The sequence below is a fragment of the Lontra canadensis genome, unplaced genomic scaffold (genome assembly GCF_010015895.1).
Source record: "Lontra canadensis isolate GAN:19392208 unplaced genomic scaffold, GSC_riverotter_1.0 scaffold14, whole genome shotgun sequence".
NCBI classification, from domain to species: domain Eukaryota; kingdom Metazoa; phylum Chordata; class Mammalia; order Carnivora; family Mustelidae; genus Lontra; species Lontra canadensis.
Genome location: NW_022631008.1, coordinates 7,739,735 through 7,766,128, shown reverse-complemented (window position 1 = coordinate 7,766,128; position 26,394 = coordinate 7,739,735). Strand labels below are relative to the sequence as shown.

At 41.8% G+C, this 26,394-nt stretch overlaps 1 protein-coding gene across 4 annotated transcripts in view; it reads left to right on the top strand.

The window, feature by feature from the left end:
* The window catches only part of MDN1 (midasin AAA ATPase 1), a 168,242-nt gene that overhangs the window by 127,325 nt on the left and 14,523 nt on the right, over positions 1-26,394 (top strand). Inside the window, exons 65-90 of one of the 4 annotated variants that reach the window (XM_032858123.1) lie at positions 85-358; positions 1,102-1,337; positions 2,062-2,157; positions 2,812-2,906; positions 3,214-3,335; positions 3,871-4,017; positions 6,120-6,229; positions 6,839-6,912; positions 7,535-7,727; positions 8,441-8,600; positions 10,591-10,737; positions 11,272-11,398; positions 12,930-13,035; positions 13,594-13,709; positions 14,621-15,061; positions 15,312-15,538; positions 16,052-16,207; positions 16,591-16,760; positions 17,554-17,715; positions 18,666-18,803; positions 20,953-21,094; positions 22,511-22,680; positions 23,252-23,401; positions 23,632-23,774; positions 25,052-25,376; positions 25,660-25,824. In XM_032858123.1, the coding sequence (XP_032714014.1) occupies positions 85-358; positions 1,102-1,337; positions 2,062-2,157; positions 2,812-2,906; positions 3,214-3,335; positions 3,871-4,017; positions 6,120-6,229; positions 6,839-6,912; positions 7,535-7,727; positions 8,441-8,600; positions 10,591-10,737; positions 11,272-11,398; positions 12,930-13,035; positions 13,594-13,709; positions 14,621-15,061; positions 15,312-15,538; positions 16,052-16,207; positions 16,591-16,760; positions 17,554-17,715; positions 18,666-18,803; positions 20,953-21,094; positions 22,511-22,680; positions 23,252-23,401; positions 23,632-23,774; positions 25,052-25,376; positions 25,660-25,824 (4,392 nt within the window). Of the gene's footprint in view, positions 1-84; positions 359-1,101; positions 1,338-2,061; positions 2,158-2,811; positions 2,907-3,213; positions 3,336-3,870; positions 4,018-6,119; positions 6,230-6,838; positions 6,913-7,534; positions 7,728-8,440; positions 8,601-10,590; positions 10,738-11,271; positions 11,399-12,929; positions 13,036-13,593; positions 13,710-14,620; positions 15,062-15,311; positions 15,539-16,051; positions 16,208-16,590; positions 16,761-17,553; positions 17,716-18,665; positions 18,804-20,952; positions 21,095-22,504; positions 22,681-23,251; positions 23,402-23,631; positions 23,775-25,051; positions 25,377-25,659; positions 25,825-26,394 lie in introns of all 4 variants that reach the window. The other 3 variants (XM_032858121.1, XM_032858122.1, XM_032858120.1) reach the window with 3 other exon arrangements.

Here is a 26,394-nt window from a genome sequence, read left to right as displayed (position 1 = left end):
GTTTATGCTCCATCTTTGCACCTTTCTTTTGGCTTAAAACTGCATTTTGGTTTTGTAGTTCAATTGCTTTAATGTTATTGACAGGATTTTGCAGATATTCTGGTAGAACCAACGCTGGAAGAGAAGAAGGGAACTTCCGATGGACAAGAAGAGGGAGCAGCCACAGACCCCGCCCTCCTCTCCCAGAGCTCGATGCAGGCTGTGATGCTGATTCACCAGCAGCTATGCCTCAACTTCGCTCGTTCCCTCTGGTACCAACAGACTCTGCCGCCACACGAGACAAAGCATTACCTTGGCCTGTTTCTGTCCTCCTATCAAACTGGGGCATCTCTTGTGACACACTTCTACCCTCTGATGGGTATGACAGTTTACTTTTGTTATACTCTTGGGAAATGAAAATGAAAAAATGTGATTGCTACTTCTGAAAAAATTAAAATCATTACCTCCCTGTTTTTTGCTAAATTCCTTATAGAGGGAGTTTCCTTAGCTTAAGAGACTCAAGCTACTTCAAAAAAAACTTCTTTTAAAATTCTGCAATAGTGGATTTTTATCATTTGAATACTTTGGGGTAAAGGGATTAAAAAATAAGGATATAGACTTAGTTTAAATGGTTTTGTTCCTCAGTATTATTTCTGATTTGCCTCTGATAGCTTCAGTGCTTTTCATATCCTGTATTCCTAGGAGCAACCTGGGAACTCAGAAATTAATCTTAGAGAATTTCATTTGATTCACTTTCCTGTATGATCTCATGAGTTCTTCCTTGCTATTAGGAAGGAAGCTTTAAATTTCTTTTCTGCCTACCAAGACAGCCACAAAACCCAGGAAACTGAATCCATCAAACCAAGCTCTGTAGCCTCTTGATAACAGCTAAGTATCTGAGTTCCTCTGTATATCCAAGAAGCTTGGCAGACTTGGTGATACTCTTTTGATATTACGGTCCTAGTCCTCTAGGCCCATGTTGCTTTGGGCATGAGTGGCTTTGAAATATCTTCATTTGTTCTAGTAGTTCATTATTTTTGAGCATGTTTTTGTCATCTTTGTAACTTGATAGCTCAGCCTGCTGAGTTCACTGACTTTACTATGATGTTGTTAACTTCCCAGGAGCTGAACTGAATGATCAACTCTTGGGCAGCCAACTTTTGGCCTGCACCCTCTCCCATAACACTCTCTTTGGTGAGGCAGTCTCAGATTTGATGGTGAAGCCCGATGGGCCCTATGATTTCTACCAGCATCCCAATGTCCCAGAAGCAAGGCATTGTCAACCTGTGCTTCAAGGTTTCTCAGAGGCTGTTAGTGAGCTGCTGCAGGAATGGCCAGAACACCCGGCCCTCGAACAGGTAGGCATCCGGTGAGGAGAGAGTCTTGAAGATACGGTCTCTGCCATCTCTGGGGATGTTCATGTGCATATTTCAATACATTAACAAAGATTCACAAAACCCCACTTCAGTGGGATACTATGCCCTGCAGGATGGACATACCAGTTTGTACTGTATAAATGATGTTTGGGATTCTGTTAATTTTATTTGTTGGTCAGAGTTTGCTGTTCACATGTTAAAGTGCTGCTCTATTACTCTGTTTATTCATATACCTCTGTTTGTTAGCAAAGGCCTGGCTTTTTCAAGATTGGTGGTTTTAACTCAGACCTAACTTACAGTTTTCAGCCAATTTTGTAATAATTCTTATAATGGAGAGTGGTTAAGAGAGATTATCTTGGGGCACCTGGCTGGCTCAGTCAGAAGAATATGTGACTCTTGGACTCCAGGTTGTGAGTTCAAACCCCACATTGGCTGTAGAGATTACTAAAAAAAAAATCTTAATAATAATAATTATCTTCTCAAACTCCATGTTTTTTCAAGAGCAATGCAGGTTAAGTGTTTATCTGAGATCCACAGGCCTGGAAGTTTCCTCCATGGTTTTCATAGGTGCTTGTGAAGCAAGGACTTTGCATAAAACTTTCATCAGTTCTCTCTTCAGTAACCTGTGACTTTGGATGATACTCCCACAGAAACGCCTAGATCTTTTATCTATCTGTCTATCTGTCTGTCTATCTGTTTACTGCAGCTGCTGGTTGTAATGGATAGAATTCGTAGTTTTCCACTTTCCAGTCCCATCTCAAAGTTCCTGAATGGCTTAGAGATCCTTCTGGCAAAGGCACAGGTAAGATAATTCTCTCTCTCCTCTCATTTTAGTTTGTAGTCAATTGAAAAAGGATTTATCTTTGGCAGAGTTACTGTTAAATGGACAGAAAGTTATAGTTTGGATTGGAGAGAGGAATCAGCTTCCTCGGTTTTTCTGGCATGGGGTCCGATCATTACAAGTGAAGCTTTTGCCTTGTGGGGCATGTGAAGGACCTGCCTCCCCTGTTCTTAAGTGTGGGATGCAGTGTCCACTGGTACTGAGGTCTCCTTTGGCCCAGGCTTCCTGGTGGACTTCCAGACTAGCCCCGTGCCTGCATATATCACCCCCCTCGGTCCTCTCAGCATCCTCTGAAGTATCTGGTGATTCTCTGATTATCACATTTGGGCTCTGCACTTTGGAGGGGGTCACATGTCTAACAATAGCAATTCAGACTCAGCTCACAAATCCTTTGCTTTTTTGCCTAAACTTGGCTTTGCTGAAGTTCTGTCAGGTGACCAGAAACAACTTGAAGCTTGGTACGCTGGATGTAAACTCATTGGTAAATTGGCATAAAAGTTATTTAGAGGCCCTGTGGTCTTCACTCAAAGACTAAAGATCCAAGATACTCCTGAGAGCGGGTGGTGATTAAGGGATTAAGTAATGGCCATAGTAAATTTTATCTTTGCTTTTTAGGATTGGGAGGAGAATGCCAGTAGAGCTCTCTCTCTGCGGAAGCATCTCGATTTAGTCAGTCAGATGATCATTCGTTGGCGTAAACTGGAACTGAAGTAAGTCATAATCTGTCACTTCCCTTCCCCTCCTGAATTTATGCTGTAGGGACATTTGATAGTTTGTGTCTGCATAGACTGAGAATGTGCTTTTCAGTTATTAATCGCAGAATTAAAAGCAGGGCATTAAAGTGATCTCGGTAGAGACCAGACAACGGCATACCTTCCCAAGACAGCAAACTAGGTGTCTTCTCCATCTCCACTTGGGAGGAGAGAAGAGTGAATGTTTAGCTTCTGCTTGAGTAGTTTCAGATCTTTCGAGTGGGTTTTCTTAAATGACTGCTCGGCCTCTTCTCTCGCATTCCAGCTGCTGGTCTATGAGTTTGGATAATACCATGAAGCGCCATACCGAGAAGTCCACCAAGCACTGGTTCTCCATCTACCAGATGCTTGAGAAGCACATGCAGGAGCAAACAGAGGAGCAGGAAGGTAACTCCCGTCCATCAATTCCTGCATTGTTAGAAGTTGCAGGCTAATTGTAGAGTGCTGCAGAGTGTGGGGTTTAACCTGTTCCCATGTCTGCTGGCACTGATGCTTTTACATGGGATACGTCATTTGACTTGATGGAATTCCTCAGAGTTTTAAGTGACTTGTTCAAATTCTAGAAAGCTGGTCATAAGATAAAGTTTCCTTATTCTGTATATCCAAGAGATGTGTCATAATGAAGATTTCTTAGATACTAACTGGCATGCTTGAGTTAAAAGTGTTTTCATTTCATGCTTGAAACAAACACCTTATAATTCAGTTTCATAATTTGCTCTGAGTGCATTTAACACATCTCCTGACTGCAGCTGTGTTTATATCAGCTTGGAATTTACCTGTGGTCCTCCTTGCTTCAGAATTTCACTTTGCGGTCTCTACTTGCCTGCTATCCCTCAGTGTGTCCTAGAGTAGATTACGTGCATGTTATGAATATGGGGTGATGGTTGCAGGTACATATGGTTTCCTCTTTGAATCTCTAAAGATGACAAACAGATGACCCTGATGTTGCTGGTCAGCACATTACAAGCATTTATTGAAGGATCCTCACTGGGAGAATTCCATGTACGACTTCAGATGTTACTGGTTTTCCATTGTCATGTCTTGTTGATGCCTCAAGTTGAAGGAAAGGGTAAGGAGGGAGGGGTGTGTGTGTGTGTGTGTGTGTGTGTATGTGTATTTTTTTGGTACATACTTTTAAAAAAAAATTTTGTGGCAATATTTATTCACATAATTTTGCTTAATACATGTCTTTCTATGCAAGACTGAATTTAAAAGTCTCTATAACATTTTTAGTTACAGTAATAACACATTAATAAATTATAAATTAACAGAATATTCATATTTGCTTTAAAAAATCATTTATCAAACACTAACCTGTAGATTATCTGGAAAATTAAAGATGCAAATTGCTATTAATCTGGCATCCCAATTAAGTTCTGATTTTTAAAAGTATATAAAATGTCCCTTAAATTATTCCAAGTTACACTCAAGAAAATTTTATTTTACCCTTTTCATAAGTTACTAAGTTTAAAACCTCTTAAACATTCTGTCCAAATGTGGGAAAACTGTCTGGAGATGCAAAGCACAATAAAATAATTACATGAAAAAAGCAAATAAAAATACCTGTTAAAACAAAGTTATTATAGCTGGCAGCACTTAAAATTGGTAATTTATATATATTTTTTTAAGTTTTATTTATTTATTTGACAGAGATCACAGGTAGGCAGAGAGCCAGGGGTTGGGGAAGCAGGCTCCCTGCAGAGCAGGGAGCCTGATGTGGGCGGGGCTCTATCCCAGGACCCTGAGATCTTGACCTGAGCTGAAGGCAGAGGCTTAACCCACTGAGCCACCCAGATGCCCCAATAATTTGTATTTTTTTAAAAAGTTGCATAGCTCCAAGATGATTCATACTGATTAACTCTTGAGCAGTTTTACTTAAGAGGAAATAATATATTTAATAGATCATAATTCAATTGACATTCTTAGATTTAGTTCATTAAAATATAATTAACTTGATTTATTCTTTGGACTGCATTCTGGTACTGTTATACCTTTAATTTCAAATATTAATGTATTTTAGCTCTCCTATGGAGAAGTCCATTTTCCACTCTTGGGGGAAAAAAATAGAAGAACTTGAGATCATGGTCTACATTCAGACAGTGTTTTACTGCTTGATTACATTTCTTGGTTTCACATATATACTTTTACAGTGCACTGTTTAAATGGATTAGGCTTTGAATTCTCCATGAGTAGGTATCTTGTTGAATACCAGGTTTTATTTATTTACTTATTTAGAAAGATTTTATTTGTTTATTTGAGAGAGTGAGTGAGAGCATGTGGGGGGGGGTGGGGGCAGAGACAGAGACCCTCAAGCAGACTCCACACTGAGTGTGGGGTGTCATGGGGGCTCGATCCCACAAGCAATGAGATCATGACCTGAACTGAAACCAAGAGTCAGATGCTTAACTGACTGAGCCACCCAGGCGCCCCTGCATACCAGGTTTTAAATGAGACACTTTTAATCATCTTTTACTTTAAAGTGATACACGTTAGACACAGAGAACAACATTAAAGTACAAACTGGTTATAAATGAACCCCTGGCTAGCGGACTCTGCCAGAGGTCAGTTGCCAAATGCAGATCTCGGATATCGGTGTGTTGAAGATGCAGATCTTTCTATTTAGACAGTGTTAGGTGTCCTGCTAAGCTTTTGCTTGGACCAGGCCATAATTAGATTCTTGGATCTAATGAGAGCTGTGTTCCATGTCGAGTAACTGCACCTAAAATGCTGTTAATTACTGTCCCTGACCACATCTGTTTGGATGAAATGAAACTAGGGCTCTAGATTGTGAATGAGCAGTCAGGGTGAGCCTTTTACGCCATCTTTTAAAACAGGCTCAGTTTCTGCTTACTTTACAATAAGATTCCGAGAAAGGATTTGAAATTGTGTTTAGTGAAACGTCTGAATACATGGTCTTTAAGAACAAAAATCTAAAATGAAAAAATGGGGTAGTGTTGACAGCCTGCCTGCATCTCTGGGAACTGCTAGACTTAGCTCCCCGTTGAGCTGTTAAATAATCTGCCTGCGAAATGTTGTGCTGTCATCTCAGGGCTGTAATCTCAGGGCCTCAAGGCAATGAGGAAGTGGTGTTGCTAAAATGTGGAGCCCATGGGTGCAGCAAGTAGCACATGTGGCAAGCATGGTGTTTTTGTTTCTTTTCGTTTCTTCCAGATTCACTTTGCAGTGTTCTGTGGAATCTGTACCATTATTACAAGCAATTCTTTGACCGAGTCCAAGCCAAAATTGTGGAACTTCGTTCCCCCCTTGAAAAAGAACTTAAAGTAAGATGAACAACTGTCATGATCACTCTTGGGAGAACAAAATCAGCAAATTGTTTTTAGTTCTGTTCTTTTATACATTTAACTATGAGGCAGGGGGCTCTGGGAAATAGAGACGTGCACTGCAATTGCCAAATACGATGGCAAGATTCATGTTTTGCAGCACTGCCTCCATGACTGACCTGTCCAAGTGTGTGAGGGGTTAGTGGAGTGGGCCCTGTTGAAGGGTCCTCAGAAGGATTGCCACATACGTCTGTTAGTGCTCCCTCCCCTGCTCTTGCCCATTTTCCACCTCAGGGGGTGCCAGTTAGTGTTGAGTGTTACCCAGGTGCCCTGGGGGAAAGGAGGACCCTGTCTTTTGATAACTCTCAGTAGTTGTGGAACCAACAAATGGAATACATATCAGCTGACCTGTTGATAGTGACAGCACTCTTTTTTCATTGCTTTGTGACAAATATGTGGTTCCTTTTTTAAACTTTTACTTGTTTACTGGCACACAGTCTGGTATTTGGGATGGAGTGGGCTCTGGTCTTTAGCATAGAGATGATTTCGAAAGAAACATAGTGACACCAGCTTTATAAAGCTATTTCTTGATCTTCATGTATCTTACAGGAATTTGTTAAAATATCCAAATGGAATGATGTCAGTTTCTGGTCCATTAAACAGTCTGTGGAAAAGACACACAGGTAATTCGTTTTTTAAAAACTGGGGGTGACGGGTAACTTGGTGGCTCAGTTGGTTAAGTGTTCAACTCTTGATCTCAGCTCAGGTCTTGATCTCAGGGTCAGAAGTTGGTTCAAGGTCATGAGTTCAAGCCCTACTTAAAAGAAAAAATTGGGGGTGACCAAAGCTCAGAATTTTTGTATGGTAGGTAGCAAGACTACGTTGTTAATGTGGCCTGACTTAATGTTGCCTTGAACTTATTATGAAGCATTAGGTTGTTTTGGTGTGGCTTTTCCACAGCACCCCTACCACCCAAAGCAAAGTCTACATGCAAGAGGAATTGGTGTGCTTTGAGACAAAGCAGGCTAAGCACTATAGAAGGTTTGAGTCTTCTGTCACCTACTAGCTGTTTCACCATGAGTGAAGTTATTCCTCCATTCCTGGCTTCAGTTTTTTCTTCTAGAAAAGGGAGATGACAATATCTGCCCTATTTTCCCTTAAAAACAAACAGGATGGTTATGAGTATCGAAGGAGTTCATGTATATAGAAAGTACAGGTTATTATGTGTGTATGCATTGTGCCATTTTTACATTTCCTCACTTTCCACCCATTTTTCCCTCCTCATCTGTCATTCCGTGGGGCCAGGACCCTCTTTAAATTCATGAAGAAATTTGAAGCTGTCCTGAGTGAACCTTGCCGGTCATCCTTGGTGGAGAGTGACAAGGAGGAACAGCCTGATTTTTTGTCGCGGCCAACAGCCATTAGTGAGGCATCCCCCATTCAGAGTCTGAACAAGGCACTGAGGGAGACCCTGTTAGCCCAGCCGGCAGCTGCACAGGTATACCTTGGGAGATAGTGTTTGCTTACTCCTGGGCCGGTAGGGGAAATCTGTGCTTTCTCTGTAAGGAGTGGCCCTAGAACTAAGCAAGGGAATGCCTTGAAATCTTGGTCTTTGGACAAAATATAGTATTTGTATATCTGCCCGCCACTGCTGCATAATAAGGCAAAAAAGCTTTGATTCTGGTGCTGAAAGTTTAATGTCACCTATGGGAAATAAGTACTGTGCATACCTGTGGACATTGGATCTACCTATAACAGAAGACTTAAAGCATCAGTTGAGGAATGTGCCACAGAAGCTGTCTTTGGGCTACCACATGCTACACAGGGAGCGAATGTGTGTAGTGATTTGTTGATTGTAGTGGTTGCTGATGACTGGGCTATTATTTCTCTCACCATGGCCAATTTCAAGTACCAGTAGTTAAGCGTTGGCTTGCAAAATTCCAGAAAATGTGGTAACAGTTGTGGAGACCTTGGGTAAGCAGGTCTGTTACAGGACATCTGTTCCCGCATCAAATCCTTAGATATAAGGTGCTCTGGGATCATCGGGGAGCTACTCATGCTAACCACAGGGAGGAATCCTTGAAACTTCTAGGTTATCACCAATAGCAAATCAGAATTTTTGATCAGCGTGACAGAAAACAGTGAGCTGATGAATATAATCAAAAGAAAATAAACTTGGTGCCCATATCTTATTTGTGCTCTGTCTCACAGGCTGTGATTCCAGAACAGAGTCAGAGTGCTCCTTTCCCCTCGGAGGGAGAGCTGCTGCGTCGCTTGCCAAAGCTCATGAAACGAATGAGGAAGATGTGCCTGACCTTCATGAAGGAAAGCTGCCTGCCTCACCTGGTGGAGGGCCTCGATCACTTCACTGGTGGGTGCCAACAGCCAGGAGCAAAGGGTGGGGTCTGCTCCCTCTCTTTTCCCCAGTGCCCCAGGAGGGTGGGAATTTGTTACATAAGCCCTTTTTTGATCTCTTGAATAGTGTTGAGCAGTTAATTGAATAAACAAATGGGCTAAAAACAGAGCCAAGATGCAGGAGCCAGCTGAGACCACACAGGCTGTCTTAATTTTCATCTTGTCTTCCTTTCGTGTAAACTATTGCTGTGTTTCGCCATTTTCTGTGTTAATGCTTGTCTGTATCCTCTCTTGCTGGCTGGAGAGATGAATTTCCCAGAATCTAAACTGTCCCTACCTCTCAGAATGTCTCCCTTGAGTTAAAGGAGAAGATTCATCCACAGTTTTCTTCTTGCTCTCTTCACCATGGAGAGACAGAGCAATTTCATCTCCCTGGCCGTCCTCACACAGGGAAGCTGAGGCTCTGTAGTCTAACAGCAATGGCTGGGGAAGGAGTTCCAGAACTTATTAGATTGAGGTTTTGGTGGCCTTTCACCACTGTCCCCACCCCTATTCACCCCCAGTGAGTGTGGTGTCAGAGTGAGACTGACTGTCTTCATTGAGGCTACAGTCTGATCTCAGGGAGCTCTTTATTTTTTAAAACTTGTTAGAAATAGTATCCATTCTCATGATGACCTTGCCCACCTGAGCCTGATGATCAGGGTAAGCAAAAGTTTCCACATGCATCTTCCGGAAAAGGCACTCACTCACTTTGTGATGCAAAGAATTCTCTAACCTCCTGCAGTGTCCGTGTAATGGTATGTAGTCCACTTGCTCGCTCCTAAAAGGCTAGACTGCCTGTGTTAGTTTGCTAGGGCTCCCTTAGCAAGTATCACATATTGGGTGGCTTAAACAAGAGAAATTAATTTCCGTGCAGTTCTGAGGCTAAACATACAAAATCAAAGTATTCACAGGTTTGGTTTCTTCTCTCCTTGACTGGTAGATGTCTGTTTTCCTTCTTTGTCTTCACATGGTCTCTCGTGTCCTACTCTTTGTTAAGGAATTGGATTAGGGCCCATGCACATGGCCTCACCTTTCTTTAATTACCTCTTTAAAGGCCTTGTCTCCAAATACAGTCACATTCTGAGGCGCTGGGGGTTAGGACTATTATAACATGAATCTGGGGGGACACAGCCCATAATGCTGCCTGTGGCAGGCGGGCAGCAGCCTCATGGTACAGGTACCCGTGAGTCCTCAGCAAGGCAGTGTGGTGCTGGAGGAAGAACCTGGGCTTCAGAGTGGTTTTGGCCAGGGTTCATATCTTCTCTTCTAGTCCACTCGAGCTGAATAGACTTTAGAAAATGACTAGACCTCTTTGAGCCTCTCCAAGGAGCTAGAAATTGGCCCTTCTGGAGTTGAGCAGAGTAAAGGAACATCTACTAACTAGTAGAGGATAGGACCTCAGTATGTATCATATTTATGGGAAATTTATCTCAGATGATTTAAATTCTTAGTATAAATTGCTGCACATAACAACTGCTTTTTGCCTGATTGATTATAAACCTCTAAAGAAAAACTACTTTTATTTGGGTTGTTTACTGTTGAAAGAGAGGTAACCCATCAGTTTTTATTTCCATGCATCTTGATTCCTTTAGTTTACAATTTACAAAATGCTAGGGACTGTGCTAGTTATCAGAGCCTTAAAGATGAATGTCACCTAGTTCTTATTTCCCACAAAGTCCTGGGTCTTGAGTATTAGGTATGTTTGTTTTTTATTAAAGATTTTATTTATTTATTTGACAGACAGAGATCACAAGTAGGCAGAGAGGCAGGCAGAGAGAGAGAGGAGGAAGCAGGCTTCCTCCTGAGCAGAGAGCCCGATGCGGCTCGATCCCAGGACCCTGAGATCATGACCTGAGCCGAAGGCAGAGGCTTAACCCACTGAGCCACCCAGGAGCCCCTTGAGTATTAGTTTTAACACGTGAATAAGCCCTTGAGATTTCAGTACTGCCCCATTTTCTCCTCAGGTGAAGTCATTTCCTATGTGAGTGAGCTGCAGAGCCTAAAGGTGGAGCCCTGGGCAGAGAAGGAAAAGCAACGGTCAGAAGCCAAGCACATTCTCCTGCGGAAGCAGCGAGCTTTAGCAGACCTCTTTCAACACCTTGCAAAAACTGGTAAGGTTCTCGCTTGAAACCTGATGCAGAATGATGACCAGTTATTAGGGAGGAAAACAACTTGGGTAATTTGGGGGAATTTTCTAGAGATAGTCGAGATGGTGGGAAACAGAAGGTGGTAGGCCAGGTTTTAAAATGCCATTCTGAGAGTTCAGTCACATATGAAATTCCTCTAATGAACCATTTGTGATTCCCAAATATTGTCACAGTTTTGTAATGAGGTTTCTCAGAAACTGTGATTCATTTTCATCACCATATGTTGTACAGCACCCACCCTTCCAACATAGCTTGCCGAGCAACATGTCTCAAACCCTAGTGTGTGTACAGATGACTCGGGGAATCTCGTTGAGCGCAGTAGTTGTTTTAGTAGGTGCAGGGCGGGGCCTCATAGCCTGCTATCTAACAAGCTCCGAGTGCTGTTCCAAGGACTTCATTTTGTGTAGCAGTGGTGGTGGGACTGGCACACGGGGGAGGTGGGTGATGGCACAGTCATTCTCTTCTGAGTTTCTAAAACACATGCTTTTTATTTCCTAGGTTTGTCATATCGCAAAGGTGTTGCCTGGGCCCGTTCAAAAAACCCTCAAGAGATGCTTCATCTTCACCCATTAGATATCCAGAGTGCATTGTCTATAGTCAGCAGCACTCAGGAGGCTGATTCTAGGTTTGTTTTTTGAATTATAACTAGAACAAGTCATTTAAGCCTCCATGTCCTTATTTGCCAAAATGGGGATAGAATCCCTCTTTCCTAGCGTTGCTATACAGGTAACATTTAAAATAGTGCCTGGTTTGGGATTTGGCATGTGGTGAGCATTCGGTAAAAGAGAATTTTTTTGCTTTTCGTCTTCCTCCCTCCCTCCTTCCCTCCCTCCCTTTCTCAGGCCCCACACCCAACATGGGGCTTGAACTCATGACTCTGAGATCAAGAGTTGCATGCTCTACCAACTGAGCCAGCCAGCACCCCCCACTTTTTTTTTTTTTTAAGATTATTTATTTATTTATTTATTTGAGCAAGAGAGAGGGAGAAGGAGAGTGAGAGCAGAGAGGAGGAGTGAGAGGGTGAAGCAGACTCTCTGCTGAGCAGGGAGCCCAATGTGGGACCCAGTCCCTGGACTCTGAGATCATGACCAGAGCCGAAGGCAAAAGCCCCCCCCCCTTTTTTAAAGTGTCTTTTCCTTTCCTCCTGTATTCACCTCTCCCATTATTTTTTTGTTCCTTTCATTTGATTTTTTATTTTTTAAGATGTTATTTATTTAAGAGAGGAAGAAAGAGATCGCAAGCAGAGGGGAAGGGTAGAGGGGGAAGCAGGTTCCATACTGAGCAGGGAGCCAAATGCAGGACTCCATCCCAGGGCCCTCGGATCATGACCTAAATTTAAACTTTGAGGCAGAGCCGTTTCTGTGTTCTGTTTCTGTGTTCATTAACTATGGCAGAGGTGGTTGTAAACGATGATTGGCATGAGCTGGGTATGCGTACCTTTGTATTTTGTTTGCTCAGTGGTCCTCTCAGTGCTTTAAATTTTAATTCAACACAACATTGTAAAAAGTAGAATTTTTTTTAAGTTTTATTTATTTAAGTAATCTCTATACCCAGTATGGAACTTAGACTCACAACCTTGAGATCAAGTGTTGCATGCTCTTTTGAGCCAGCCAGACACCCCAAAAGTAGAAATTTTACCTAAATATTCTGGATTTCAGTTTTTCAGGAAGGTTCAGCCAAGTGGGTTTACTCTCCCATGTAGTCAGAAGTTAAACTGTAGCTCCCTCCTTTTGACAGGACACATGCTTACCAGATCACTGTGGTCTTGCTTTTCTTCTTCCACGTTGAGGTCCTCTGTCACTGGCATTTACCATTTTGTGCTTGGCTGTCCTTACTCAATCATATTATCTTCCTAGCCCCTGTAAGCATCAGGATTTATGACCCTTAGCTTCCATTCCTAAGACAGTTATGAAGTTTTCATTAAGGAAACTATATTGACATCACAGTTTATTTCCCCACTGTGCTTCAGTGCTAAGCATGTAATACAGCCTTTGCAGAGAGGACTGATGAGTGCCTGACTGCGACCACACAGAAATAAATCTGTTCACACTCTTGACTTTTGGTTGTGACTAGATAATAATGGTCTCTGAGTCTTCAGGATCTGGGGTAGGAAATAGTGATTTTAATTAAATAAATCATGCGGAGTTACTTTCCAGGCTGCTTACAGAAATCTCATCGTCATGGGAGGGATGCCAGAAATACTTCTTCCGCTCTCTTGCACGGCATGCCAGGCTTAGTGCAGCCTTAGCAGCTCCTGCCAAGGTAGGTGATGGAACCACCGAGTTGCAGGGCCGGGGAAAGTTCCTGTTTTGTTCCTCCAGAGCAACATTCTCCGGTCTTGGCAGTTGATCAGAGCCCATTACTGAAAGTGACTGAGCTTTCTGCAGAGTATCATTAAGCTTATAGTGTAAATCAGTGTAATTTTCTGTTTAATCAGAGCATTTTGTCATAAATTCTGTTACTTATATTTGCCAACAAGACCAAATGCTTAAGAAAAGTTATGTAGGAAAAGCTTCAACTTGAGAGTGTCCTCTTCAGGTCCTTTTCCCTTTGTGAATTGAGAAAAGACCACTAATTTTGAGTGTGTTAACTCTAGTTCCTAGGTTTAACAGATCAGTGATCTGTGGAAACATAATTTGAGAAGCACTGCTCAAAAAGATGAATGTGTTGCTTTTAGACTGCAGTATATACGCAAAGCTTGTCTAAGCAAGGGGCACTTGCCCCAGAGAGTATTGGATGAACTGGCTTTTTAGTGACACCTGCACGAGTGCTGGTGTTTGCTAGCAACACCCTTGGCATGCTTCCTTCTTCCCCTGCCAGGAGATGGGCATGAGCAATGTTGAGCGGTGCAAAGGCTTCTCGGCACATTTGATGAAGATGCTTATCCGACAGCGGCGCTCCCTGACCACACTGACTGAGCAGTGGGTCCTCCTCAGGTATCTGCTAACTAGTTAGTTGGGTTTGTGGTACGAGTTAGGAAGAATCGTGTGAGTGAGCTCTCAACTGTGAAATGAAATTTGAGGCCCAGAGATGCAGGTGGAGTTTCTCTTGGCTCTTAGTCCTGCTTTTGGTGATACGCTTCTGCTCCGTGGTTCTGGCAGCACCTCTTAGGAGAAGGGCCCCGGGGAATGAATCCGGAGCCAAATTAGACAGAAGCAGTTGCCATGGCTGAAGTGTACCTGGGTCAGGATAGAAGGGGGTTTGTGGATGACAGTCCCTCGGGCTGTGTGACAGGATTGTATTTATAGTACCGCAGCATCGGTCTCTGGGCACAGATCGTATCTGAGACTGCTTTCATTCATTAGGTTTTTTGGGTCACAGAGTTGCAGGTTGCTGAGTGTCATATATGGATGCTCCTCAGTGGAAATAGGTATTTTAAAGATGAGGACAGGAAGGAAAGCTGTCATGGTTTGTTGAATGGACTGTTAACCCAAAGGTAGTATTTCTAGACTTTTTAATCACTTTGACTATAGCTGTTTTCTGCTCTACTCATAAGAGTTTATCTAACAAAGTATACTACCGTTAAAGACTTTTTTTTCTTAATAATGGTTGAAATCATTGCAGTGGCGTGACTTTGTTGGGTGTGAAAAAGCTGTAAGGGGTTAGGTGATAAGCAGTGAGTTTTGACACTTGAGAAAGACTGAAGACACTTCTTTCAGTCTTCAGAAAGATGTGTTGAAGTATTTTAAAAGGGATTTTAACAGACTTCTTAACCTGGGGGATCCTCTTTTTAATTATGTGAAAAATCTCCTTCTTTGTTCAGAAATAAATGAAGTTAACTGTTTAAAAAAAACCTGGTGATGCAGTTTAAGGTGCCACGTGTTTCCCCCTGGATTTCTCGGTACAGGAACCTCCTTGGCTGCGTGCAGGAGATTCATGGCAGGCTGACGGGCCCACTGGTCTACCCGGTGCCCTTCCCTCCTCAGGGCAGTGTGCAGCAGTGGACAGAAAGGCTGCAGCACCTGGCCATGCAGAGCCAGATCCTGCTTGAGCAGCTGTCCTGGTTCCTCCAGTGCTGCCCCAGTGCAGGGCCAACTCCCGGCCAACGTGAGGCCCAGGCACAGGGTCAGCCTTCCGGAGCAGTACAGGACCTCATCCCATCAGAATTGAGTTACCCATCCCCTGTACCTCAAAATCAGCTGCCCTCTGGTTGCCGGATGCGGAAGCAGGACCAGCTTTGGCAACAGTCAACTGTGAGATTAACAGAAATGCTGAAAACCATTAAAACAGTGAAAGCTGATGTTGACAGAATCAGGCAGCAGTCTTGTGAGACTCTCTTTCATTCTTGGTGAGTGTGTTTATGTCTTTACTGTCCCTCGGTGTGCTCGGGTGCTTGCTTGGAGTTTAGTAATGGAATAAAGTGATAAAAGGGATTTTGCTTCAGTTGTCTGTTTTTCCATGGACCTTCTTGGTTCTTTGTGGCAAATGTGTAGCTATGAATCTTGAGATATAGTGAATTTTCCCCTTCTTACATTTTAGTGGTTGGAGGGAGGGTGTAGCCCCTTCCTCTCAACATTGTGGCATTTCTGTTGTTGCAGGAAGGATTTTGAAGTTTGCTCTTCTGGGCTGAGTTGCCTGTCCCAGATGTCACTTCATTTGCAAGGCCTGGAGTCCTTGTTCATTATTCCAGGGATGGAGGTTGAGCAAACAGACCAAAAAATGGCATTAGTTGAGAGCCTGGAATATTTAAGAGGAGAAATCAATAAAGCCACAGATGACTTTACTACCTGGAAGACACATCTACTTGCTTTAGGCAGCCAAAGCGGTAAGGACTGTCATGCGACAAGGGAGCCAGAGCCCAGTGTAGGAGTGATGTCTTGTAGATTTACGTCTAGAGTATCCTAAAAATACTTTATGTTTTTTCCAGACACATCTGTGCAGGGTTCTAAGGCAGGCAGGTGTGGCTGGAACCCACAGCTCCTAACTCTTGCTGCCCCATTTCTTTGAGGACCTTGCCTCTGAATTGATCGTGTCACTTTGTAGCACTGATATTTGGACCAAGTTGGTGTTTGTACACACTATCCTAACTAGTTTCATATTTTTTATTCTTCCAGTAAAATCTTCAATGAAAGATGATAAACTCTTGTAGGTTTATCTAGACGAGGAATAGGTCTTCTTCATCTTTGTGTTCAGCAGTTTGACCTGGTGGCTCACCCACAGTCGGTGCTTAACAGGTGGCCGTTCGTAAAAGTAACAAATGAGGATTGTTAATGATTTCCAGAAGCACTGCAGCAAATGATTGGAGTTTTTGTTTGTTTCTCACCATGTTACTTACTAGGAAACCAGATGTTGGAGGAAGGATTTGTGGAAGATTTTTCAGAGCAAGTGGAAACTGCCATCCGGGCCATTCTTTGTGCCATCCAGAACTTAGCAGAAAGAAACAGTAAAAAGACAGAGGAGAACACTGACCAAACAAGACCACCAGAAGAGAATGGTATGTCTGAAATCAGGCAAAAAAAGTTTTTCCACTGTTTTTATACTTGATTTACTTTTTTTTTTTTAAAGATTGTATTTGTTTATTTGACAGAGATCACAGGTAGGCAGAGAGGTAGGCAGAGAAAGAGAGAGTAGAGGAAGCAGGCTCCCCACTGAACAGAGAGCCCTATGCGGGGCTCAATCCAGTACCCTGGGATCATGACCTGAGCTGAAGGCAGAGGCTTTAACCCACTGAGCCACCCAGGCGCCCCTTGATTTACTTTTTAAATTTATTTTTGTGGCTAGATATTTAAGGACCAGTGTTAGGAATGACTGGATGAATGGAGATGAAAGGGTTTATTTTGTGTTATTCATCATGTCTTTCTTTTCTGTGAATGAAAGAGGCACCAGGCTTTGAGAGACTGCAGTCGGGACATCTAACAAAACTCTTAGAGGATGACCTATGGGCCGACGTGAGTGCTCTGCATGTGCAGAAAATAATTTCTGCTGTCTCTGAGCTGTTGGAGAGGCTGAAATCATATGGTGAGGATGGCACAGCAGCAAAGCACCCGGTAACCAATGGTTCTTTATAAGCTTCTTGCTGTCTAGAGCGGTCCGACCAAGGGCAGGGTGGGTTTTGCTTTGCTCCATGTGGGTGGTCCCAGAGCAGGCGTTTGTGGCAAAAATCCTAAGAATTTGATTTCTTTATGCATGTAAACGTCACTGACAAACTGAAAAGCTTAGGCCTTGCTAGCTAAGGGTTATAGTAGTAAGATGCTTAGACGCAAAAAATGCCAGCCATCCAGAGTATCTGTTGTCTTGGAATTCTTTCATCCCCAACCGCACAGTCCTGGGTACTTTATGTTAATGTGGGTGCTGCTACTTCAGCTAAGGCTGAATGGCCACACCCTGCAAATACCATTCCCTTCACAACCAGCAGAGGGGCAGTTGCTGTGTCCATAATAGTCCAGAGGAGCAACTTATTTTGTAGGACATTGTAAGTTTGTAGCCTTGCCTCCGGTGCCAGCTTTGATTCCGAATAGAATTCGTTTATAAACATTTTTAAAAACGAAAACAAAAAACCTTGTTAACTAAATTAAGCTTAAGTGACAGAATTTAAAGTGTACTTTTGTGAGGTTTTGTGTGAACAAGGAAGAAATACCAGAGAGCAGAGGGGGGTGTGTGTGTGTGTGTGTGTGTGTGTGTGTGTGTGTGATATACATAAATCTTACCTTTAGGGGCGTTTGGTACGTTCATGGTGTTGTGCAACGATTGTTGCTGTCCGGTTGCAGAACATCGGTATTACCCGAGAGAACCCAGTACCCGTTACGTGCTGTGACAGGCCTTGTGCTCTTTCGCCCGCAGTTCTTCAGCCAGTCCTGCTGCTTGTTGGTGCGTCTAGTGCCCATGCTTTCCAGATACTCAGACATCGTCCTCTTCTTCCTGACCATGTCTTTGGCGACTCACCGTAGCACTGCAAAACTGCTCTCTGTGCTTGCCCAGGTCTTCACAGAGCTCGCCCAGGAGGTAAGGACTGTTCAAGTGAAGCATGCTCAGGCAGCCAGTACCAAGTACTCCAGCCCATTAGTAGCCTGGGGTTTCCCAGGCTTTTAAAATTTTTTTTATTTTTTTATTAACATATAATGTACTATTAGCCCCAGGTGTACAGGTCTATGAATCGCCAGGTTTGCACACTTCACAGCACTCACCATAGCACATACCTTCTACTTGTTTTTCTGTTCATTTTTGTCCCACATGCTAGTAGTTGATTTTCCTTTGCAAACTATTTTCCAACACAAAACACTGCTTTCTTAACCTTCACATGTGTTTCTTTGTCTCATCTTGTTCTTGACTCTTGATTCCATGCCATTCCAGGTGCCTTGGCAGAAAATGCTGGATGTGCACATATACCAAGAGTGACAGTTTTACCTCAAGAGTTGAGAGGGAGGCATTTTTTTATATTAAAAATAACATTTTACTTGTGCATCACACCAAATTTTCTTCAGTTTTTCAAGTAAAAATGAAATCTCCCACTGTGTCATCTGCTTCTAGTTACTGTACCTCCAGGATTATAAGTCTTCTATCCCTCCTCTCTTTCTTCTCAGGCTTACTAATTTGAGAAGTAAATAAAGAAGGATGAAATCCCTTTGGGATTTAGATACTGAGAGGTTCTACCCTTGCTCAGTGACTTGCTCCGAAATATTATTCTAGTATATAATTCACTCAGATTTTTGTCTTGCCAAATGAAATTACTACACACCAGAGGGCCTCTATAAACTCAAAACCTTACATGTTAAATCTGATGTCAAGCTTTGAACCTGCATAATAACTGTTATCAGCAAGAAAGAAAAGAATATCAAAGGTCTACTGGATGTATTTCCATCAGATTAAAAATGCTGAGCTAGAGAAAAGCTAAAACAATTTTTTTTTCTGTCTTTTATTGCTTTTATACCTAGTTGTTCACTCTTATTTTCAAGGGATTTTGCCTGCCCAAAGAATTCATGGAAGATTCAGCAGGAGAGGGAGCAACTGAGTTCCATGACTATGAAGGAGGTGGACTTGGGGAAGGCGAGGGCATGAAAGATGTGAGTGACCAGATAGAAAATGAAGAACAGGTACGTTTTCACATGCCTGAAGCATGGATACAGTTTACAGAAACTCACTCCCTTCTTCCTTTCTTTTCAATATTAAGTTTTACACGAATTTTTTTTTTCTTGCTAGGTTAATAGTTTTCAAACTGTGATTCATGGAGCCCTAAGAATACAAAAGCTTACTACAAATAAAAAGCCCAAAGACTACAGAAAGGAACTTTGCAGCTCAGTCATTAGTTATGGCTATAATTCAAGAGGGAAATGACTTAGAAATTTTTATTTTAAATGGGGAGATCTTTACTGATGATTTTTCTAAAGTAATTTTGGTAGTGGCTCACTTAAGGGTAAAAAAAAGGACTATTTTAGGTAACAGGGGCATTAAATAATAATGCCAGTGTTTGCTATTAAGATGTTTTATTATTTGTCTTTAAGACCTGTTGAAAATTTTTAATCTATATCCTCTTTTGGTTGGAATAAAAAATGTTTTTGAAATAGATGCTTTGGGCTAAGATTGTTGTGTTCCTTTTTTAAATGCCTGTCTCATTTGGGAGTGTTGTTTTTTGTTTGTTTGTTTGTTTTGTTTTTTACATACTGTTATTAGTCATTTAGATTTATCAACTGTGACTTCAAGAAATAAGAGATAATGGAGTTTCTTTTTAGCACCTATATTCTAAAAGTCTAAAGCAGACCATAAGTTTTTATTTAAGGTATGGTTATAGCTATTACAAATAAAGGGACAAACCAATTTCAACTTTTCATCCTTTGAAGGGAAAACTGGAAAGAATAACCAAGAGAGTTATGCTAGTGTTGATGTGGTAGAGCTCTGTTTAATACACATGCATTTTTTTGGTTAAATTTCTCAAATTTAACTTCGTCAACAGTACTTTCCTCATGGAAAAAAATTAAAGCAAAAAAAATTATAAACTTAATAGGAAAGTGCAATCCAAAGCACAAAACATTAAATGGGATAAAAGCTATCAGAACAATTTGCAGTATCTAATAAATTTTAATTATGTGTATTCTTTGACCTAGGAATTCCATATTTTCTGATAGAAATGAAAATAAGGTCAAAGATAAATGGGTGTAGGACAGAGTTTTTTTTTTTTTTTTTTTTTTGTACAAGGATGTTCCTTAGAGCGTTATTTGTAACAGTGAAAATTGTGAAAAGATCCAAATATTTATCAGGAGGAAATTGTATAAATTATGATACCATCTATGCAGAACAGTGCTGTAAGTTAATTAGACAGAATGAGATAGGTTTCCATGTTGATACATTTAAATTTATCTGTGGGACATTTTTTAATTTAAAAAAAGAAAAGCAGGGGTGCCTGGCTGGCTTAATCAGTAGAACATACAACCTTTGACCTCAGGGTCATCAGTTTGAGGTCCACATTGGGTGTAGAAATTAATTGGGAAGTCTTTAAAAAAAAAAAAAGTAAAGCAGATTGTAAAAATCCTTTTTTAAACAAAAAAGGATCATTGTTTCATAAAATGTTGGGAGACAGCTATTGCTACAGATTGCCTAGGTGTATTCATGGATAAAAGATGGATCAGAAAGTCACTGAGGCTAATTTCTTTGGGAGTTATGGAGCATAGTGGTGCTGGGGAAACTTACTTTTTCTCTTTTGCTTAGATTCTTATAATGGGATTTTATTATGTTTTTATTTAATCCAACCGTAATAAGACAGTCATGAATCTTCTGCCCCAAATATCACCTAGAGTATATAGGAATATATAGTTTAAGGAAAGGTAAACAAAATTACATTCAGTTACTATGTATGAGCGACCAAGTGATAAAAATATTAAAGATGTGGATAATAAGACTGAATTTTTTTTATCCTCCTTCTTAAGAATTCATTCCTTTTTTTAAAGAATGCATATTCTTTTAAATATGTCTGGATTTTTTTTTTTAAACAATTCACATGGAGAAACCTTTAACAAAATCCTATATTCTCTAATTCCAGTACAGTAAAACTGGAAATTACAGACATATTAAAGCAAACCAGAAATTATTGTGTGCGTGGTTATCCCTGTTGGTTCTGCTTTTTTCTCTCCCCAGAGATAACTTCATGCTGTTAATGTTGGCATTTAAATATTTATATTTTATTTAGAGTAAAATAAACATTAGCGAAGTTACAGTGTTTATTTTTTTGTATAATGCTTTTTGATATAGGCAGAAGATACATTTCAGAAAGGTCAAGAAAAGGATAAAGAGGATCCTGACTCAAAATCAGACATTAAGGGCGAGGATAATGCCATTGAGATGTCAGAAGACTTTGAAGGGAAAATGCATGATGGGGAGCTTGAAGAACAAGGTTTGCGATTCTCTGTCCCTTCATTCTCGTTTGTAAGAAATATTTTATGTAGGAAATTCCATGTTCCCAATAAGGAGCCTGTTATAATCTTCTGGAACAAGTTTATTACTCTCATAACTACAGATGAAAGCAGCAGCATATGCACGCTTCATCCCTGTGTCCACTGAGGCAGAAGTCTGTGGTCAGTTCTGGAGATTCTTCTGAGTGAACTGAGATGTTGACTGGTATTTTGGCTGCCTCATGGGCTCGATGCGGTTACTTCCCCTTCAGGGAAGCCTGAAAAAGCAAGGAGAGATACCCCTAATAGAGCTTGGCTCTCAGCTCAAAAGTAAATTGGTCAGGGTAGTATCTTAAAAAAAACTTACCAAAATAGTAGACATTTGTTAGAGGTGATTTGGAACAAGAGTACAGGTGTGAAATAGATAGCCCTTAGGCTTACCACCCAAACAACTTAATAAATTTGAGTTTATTTTTTTCCATATATTGCATACAGAAACACACACGCAGACACGCACCGTAATAGTTTCATAGTCTGCTTTTTTAATCATTTTCTTTAGAGAGGGAAATAGAGAATCTTAAGCTACATGCCCAGCATAGAACCTGATGCAGGGCTTGATCTCATAATCCTGAGATCATGACCTCAGCGAATTCAAGAGTTGGATGCTTAACCAGCTGAGCCACCCAGGCGCCACTGTAGTCTGCTTTTTTCATTTAACCTATGAACATTCCCCTCTCATTACAAATTGTTTGAGAATGTGATTTCTTACGTGACATCATCACCTGTCATGTTTGTTCCATAATTGTTATTGCCCTAAATTTCTGTCTAGAGCTTAATTTGAGATATCCTGTGTCACTGTAAGCAAAGATCTTGCAGAAATGAAAGTTGACTGTAGAGTAGAAAAGTACACATTTCCTAAGCAGCATAAGAATCTAATCTTTGACACAGCAGACACTGAACAAAAACAATGGCAAGAAAATTCTGATTGAGTTAGACACATGATGTTAAATGTTGGATAAAATAGAAGTGTATAGTGTGTTGGAGATGGGGAGGAACCTTGGAAATCCTATAGTTTAACTTTTTCATTTCACAGATTAAAAAACCAAAACCCAGTGAAGTTACTGAGTCCCATAACGAATATTCCCCGCAGCACCAGAAGTAGATACCCTGACAGCTATCCTACCACCCTTCTGTTTGCTAATATCACACATTACAGACTTTTTTTTTCCCTTCAAATCATTTGTAAAACACAGTAGGACTACTTCAGCAGATCTAAAGACATCTGCCTGTATAGTGTAGAAACACAATCTCAGGTGGGGAATTTGCCAGGGAGTGGGTCCATGCCTCTTCTGCACACACAGACCTCTCAGTTTGGGGATTTGCTTCACTAAGCTCAGTGCCTTCCCTTTCAGAAGAGGATGATGGGAAATCAGACAGTGAGGGCGGAGACCTGGATAAACAGATGGGTGATCTGAATGGCGAGGAAGCTGACAAACTAGATGAGCGGCTTTGGGGTGATGATGAGGAGGAGGAAGATGAGGAGGAAGAAGACAGTAAAACTGAAGAAACAGGACCAGGAATGGATGAGGTAATTAAAAGACTCCCCCCATCCTCTAGTCCCCAGGTTGAGATGAGGCATTCTTCCCACCAGCTACCACTCCCTGTAATTTACTGCTCTTCCTTATCTGTCTTTGTTTTTCTTCTTCTTTCTTTCATCCCTTTTTTCTCTTTTTTTCCTCTTCCATCTTTCATACTTGATTGTATTCAGAGCCGGAAGAATGGTCTAATGTGGGCCTTTCCATGTGTTACAGAAAGGAAGTTAAGAAGACTCAGTGCAAATGCGCCGATTCTACTGTTGACCACTGAACTTCTCCAACTGTTTGCTTAGGAGACGTCCGGGGCTGGGTGGGACTCTGCAGCAGCACAGGGTGGCCCACCCCCCTGTTCACACACTGGCCATCAGTGCTGCCATCTGGGCCAAGTCAGACTGCTCTTGAAGACATGAAGGACACCCTGTCAGCTAGATTTTACCATGGGATTGGCCCAACAGGCAGAAATTGTACATGCCTAAGAGCTACTGTAGGTAGAATCAACCTGTGTGAAAGCAGTTTCTTGATTGAGAATAATGATTCTGTGTTTTTTCTTCCTCTGACATTTAGGAAGATTGTGGACTTGTTGCCAAAGATGACAACTTGGATGCTTGGAAGTCAAACAGAGATAAAAACCAAGATAAGAAGGAAGAAAGGGAAGAATCAGAAGTTGCTGATGATGGACAAGGCCAGGACAAAATTAATGAACAAGTAGATGAGGTGATGAGGATTTGAAACCCATCAAATTTGAAACCCACAGAAAGTGGAGTTTGAAATTCCAGAATGAAAATTCTGGAAGCATTAGTAAAATTCTAAAGTGGGGGGGGGGGAAATTTTAGAGAAGAGCCTTTGTATTCTTTTAGCATAACTGCTTAGAGCTAATTATATGCAAATGCTGCTTTTTAAAAATGTTTTAATTTTTTTTTTCCTGTTCTCTTCATTGTCCAAAGAGGGAATATGATGAGAATGAGGTTGACCCTTACCATGGCAATCAGGAGAAACTGCCAGAACCTGAAGCCTTGGACCTTCCAGATGACATAAACCTAGACAGTGAAGATAAGAATGGCAGTGAGGACACAGACCATGAAGAAGGTGTGTCTTTCAAAACCTAAGAGACCAGTTGGAATTCACTGAAAATGAGCAGTAATCAATCTTCATGCCATATCATGGCCCGGTTATAAATCATGTCTGGTCAACTCAATTCCAGTTTGAGAAAATTGTTTGCTTTGTCTCTGTAGTGTTTCTCACCTGAATTAGGCTTAAAGGGTAAGCTGAGTAGAATTAAAGTAAACCAGCAGGTCTTTGTCAGTGATGACCTCTCCTGTCCTCTGTTTTAGCAGTACAGTACCTGGGTGGCGCTTCCTCCCACAAAGCTTGGTGTCCCCACAGCTATCTCAATGCTCCATCTCATGGGTTGATATGAACACTGCAGTCTGGGTATACGTAGGCCTCTTACAGAGTCTAGTTTCAGCTTTCTTAGGGAAGTGATTGTTTCAGTATTGATTGCTATGCTTATGTTGTGTATTTAGTTTGAAATATGAAGCCATTGTTATGACGAATGAAATCGAATAATCAAGAGAAATCACATGGCGCTTGACAGTAATCTGTCACCCACTGTTCAGTTTGGGTGACTTCCCTAGGGAGAGCTCTCTGGTATTGGAAACATTGTAGAGAAAACACCCACTTGGGCAGGGTGCCCAACATGGGGCTCAATCCCAGGATCCTGGGATCATGACCTGAGCCGTAGGCAGACGCTTAACGAACCAATCCACTCAGGTGCTTCTAGGGGTGTTCTTTTAATAAATAGAAGTTTTCCTAATAGGATTTTTCCACTAAATATATGTCGTATTTTCTGTGTATGATAAAGAAGGATGTCTATCAATGTTTCCCAAGGATAATATCATTTCCTGTCTTTGGTCTAAAATATTCCTATTGTTGTGCTAGCTTTTAGGATTTTTTAGGGGATTACTTGGAATTTTTTAGTGAAATGCACCATCCAGACAATTGCATATACGTTACAGTTTAGAGCAGGGGTGGGTGTACTTTTTCTGTAAAGGTCAGATAAATACATCATAATTTATAGGCCATAAGCTGCAACAGGGATTGCAAAAACTCCATTCTGCTTTTGTAGTAATGTGAAAGCAGCCATAGGCAATACAGGGTGGGCAGGCTGAACATATATATAGGTAAGCAAATAGATGTGGCTGTATTCCAGTAAAACTTTATTTACAGAGGCATGTCAGCCAGATTTGGCCATGGGTGCCATAGTGTCCCAATTCCTGGTTCAAGACTAATAACAGAACTTGTATAACTCGATCCCATGTTAAATCCCATTGAATTCTGTGTTTCTACTTTTTATTGTATCTATCTAGAAGAAAATCCTTTGGAAATTAAAGAAAAGCCAATGGATACTGAAGAAGCAGGTCATGAAGCTGAGGAAGTAAAGGAAGAGATCGAGGCTGACCACAGTGAAGGTCAGGCTCAACATGAGCCTGAGGAAGACCCCAGTGAAGAGGAGAAGCAAGAGGGGGAGGAAGAGATGGACACAGGAGCTGAAGACCAAGACAAAGATACCGCTGAACATCCTGAAGAAAGCTCGGAGGATGAGCGGCAGTCTCTGGAGGACGAGGACAAGGAAGCCAATGAGGGCAGCGCAGAGAAAGGCATTCCTGTGGACCAAGGTCTCCAGCCCCAGGTATTGTGGAGTGTCTGGTTTGTCTGAACTTAAAATAGGGGGAGGAGAGGTTACTTCATTCGGTCAGAATCTTTTAGGATACTTCTCTAGCACCAGGTGGCGCTGCTGAGCAGCACTAAGTTTCTGTTAATACCCTTTCTGCCTGATACCCTCCCTGCAGACTCCCCGCGGTGAGCAGCAGGGCACCTGCTTGTTACAGGACCCTCCCCCCCACCTCTGCCCACCCCGCTGCCTTATATTCTTCTCTCAGAGCATTTTAATGTGGTGTTTGCTTACCCTGCAGGAAGAAGAAGAAGGCGGGGAGAACTCTGACCCAGAGGAGCAGTTGCCAGAGGCCACGGAGAGGAAGGAGCATGACTCCTGCGGGCAGACGGGGTTGGAGAGTGTGCAGAGCGCACAGGCTGTCGAGCTGGCTGGGGCTGCACCCGAGAAGGAGCAGGGAAAGGAGGTGATAGTCCCTCGATGCCTCTGCCAGCTGCCTCTGGGAGGGTCTCTTTCCCCTGGGTGAAATCTCCATCTAGTTAGCAGTCGACATCTAAAAAGATCTTCCATTCCTTGAGAAAATGATCGGATACCTACTTTTATTTGCCTCTCAGAACAAACCCTAGAATGCTGGCTCTACGCTGTACTTAAGTATTGTGCCTAAAGAGAAGAAGCTGTTAGACTGGTAGTTCTTCATGGGAGAATCAGGTTCATGTTATTTTTTGGAAAGCTCCCAAGTAAAGATAGGTTGAATTTAGACTTGTAGAGCCAATACTGTGCTTCTGTTAGTAGTTCCCTTTTCCTTGCTGCCCACCAGGTTCTAAAGGGGTTTTTTTGTTGTTGTTTTTAAAGAGAGGGCCAGAGAGTGAGAGAATGAGCATGGGGGAGGGGTAGAGGGAGAGAGAATCTTTTCTTTTTTTTTTTTTTTTTTTTTGGTATTTTTAAAATTTATTTGTCAGAGCACAAGCAGGGAAAGTGGCAAACAGAGGGAGAAGCAGGCTCCCCACTAGGCAGGGGCCTCATGCAGGACTCAATC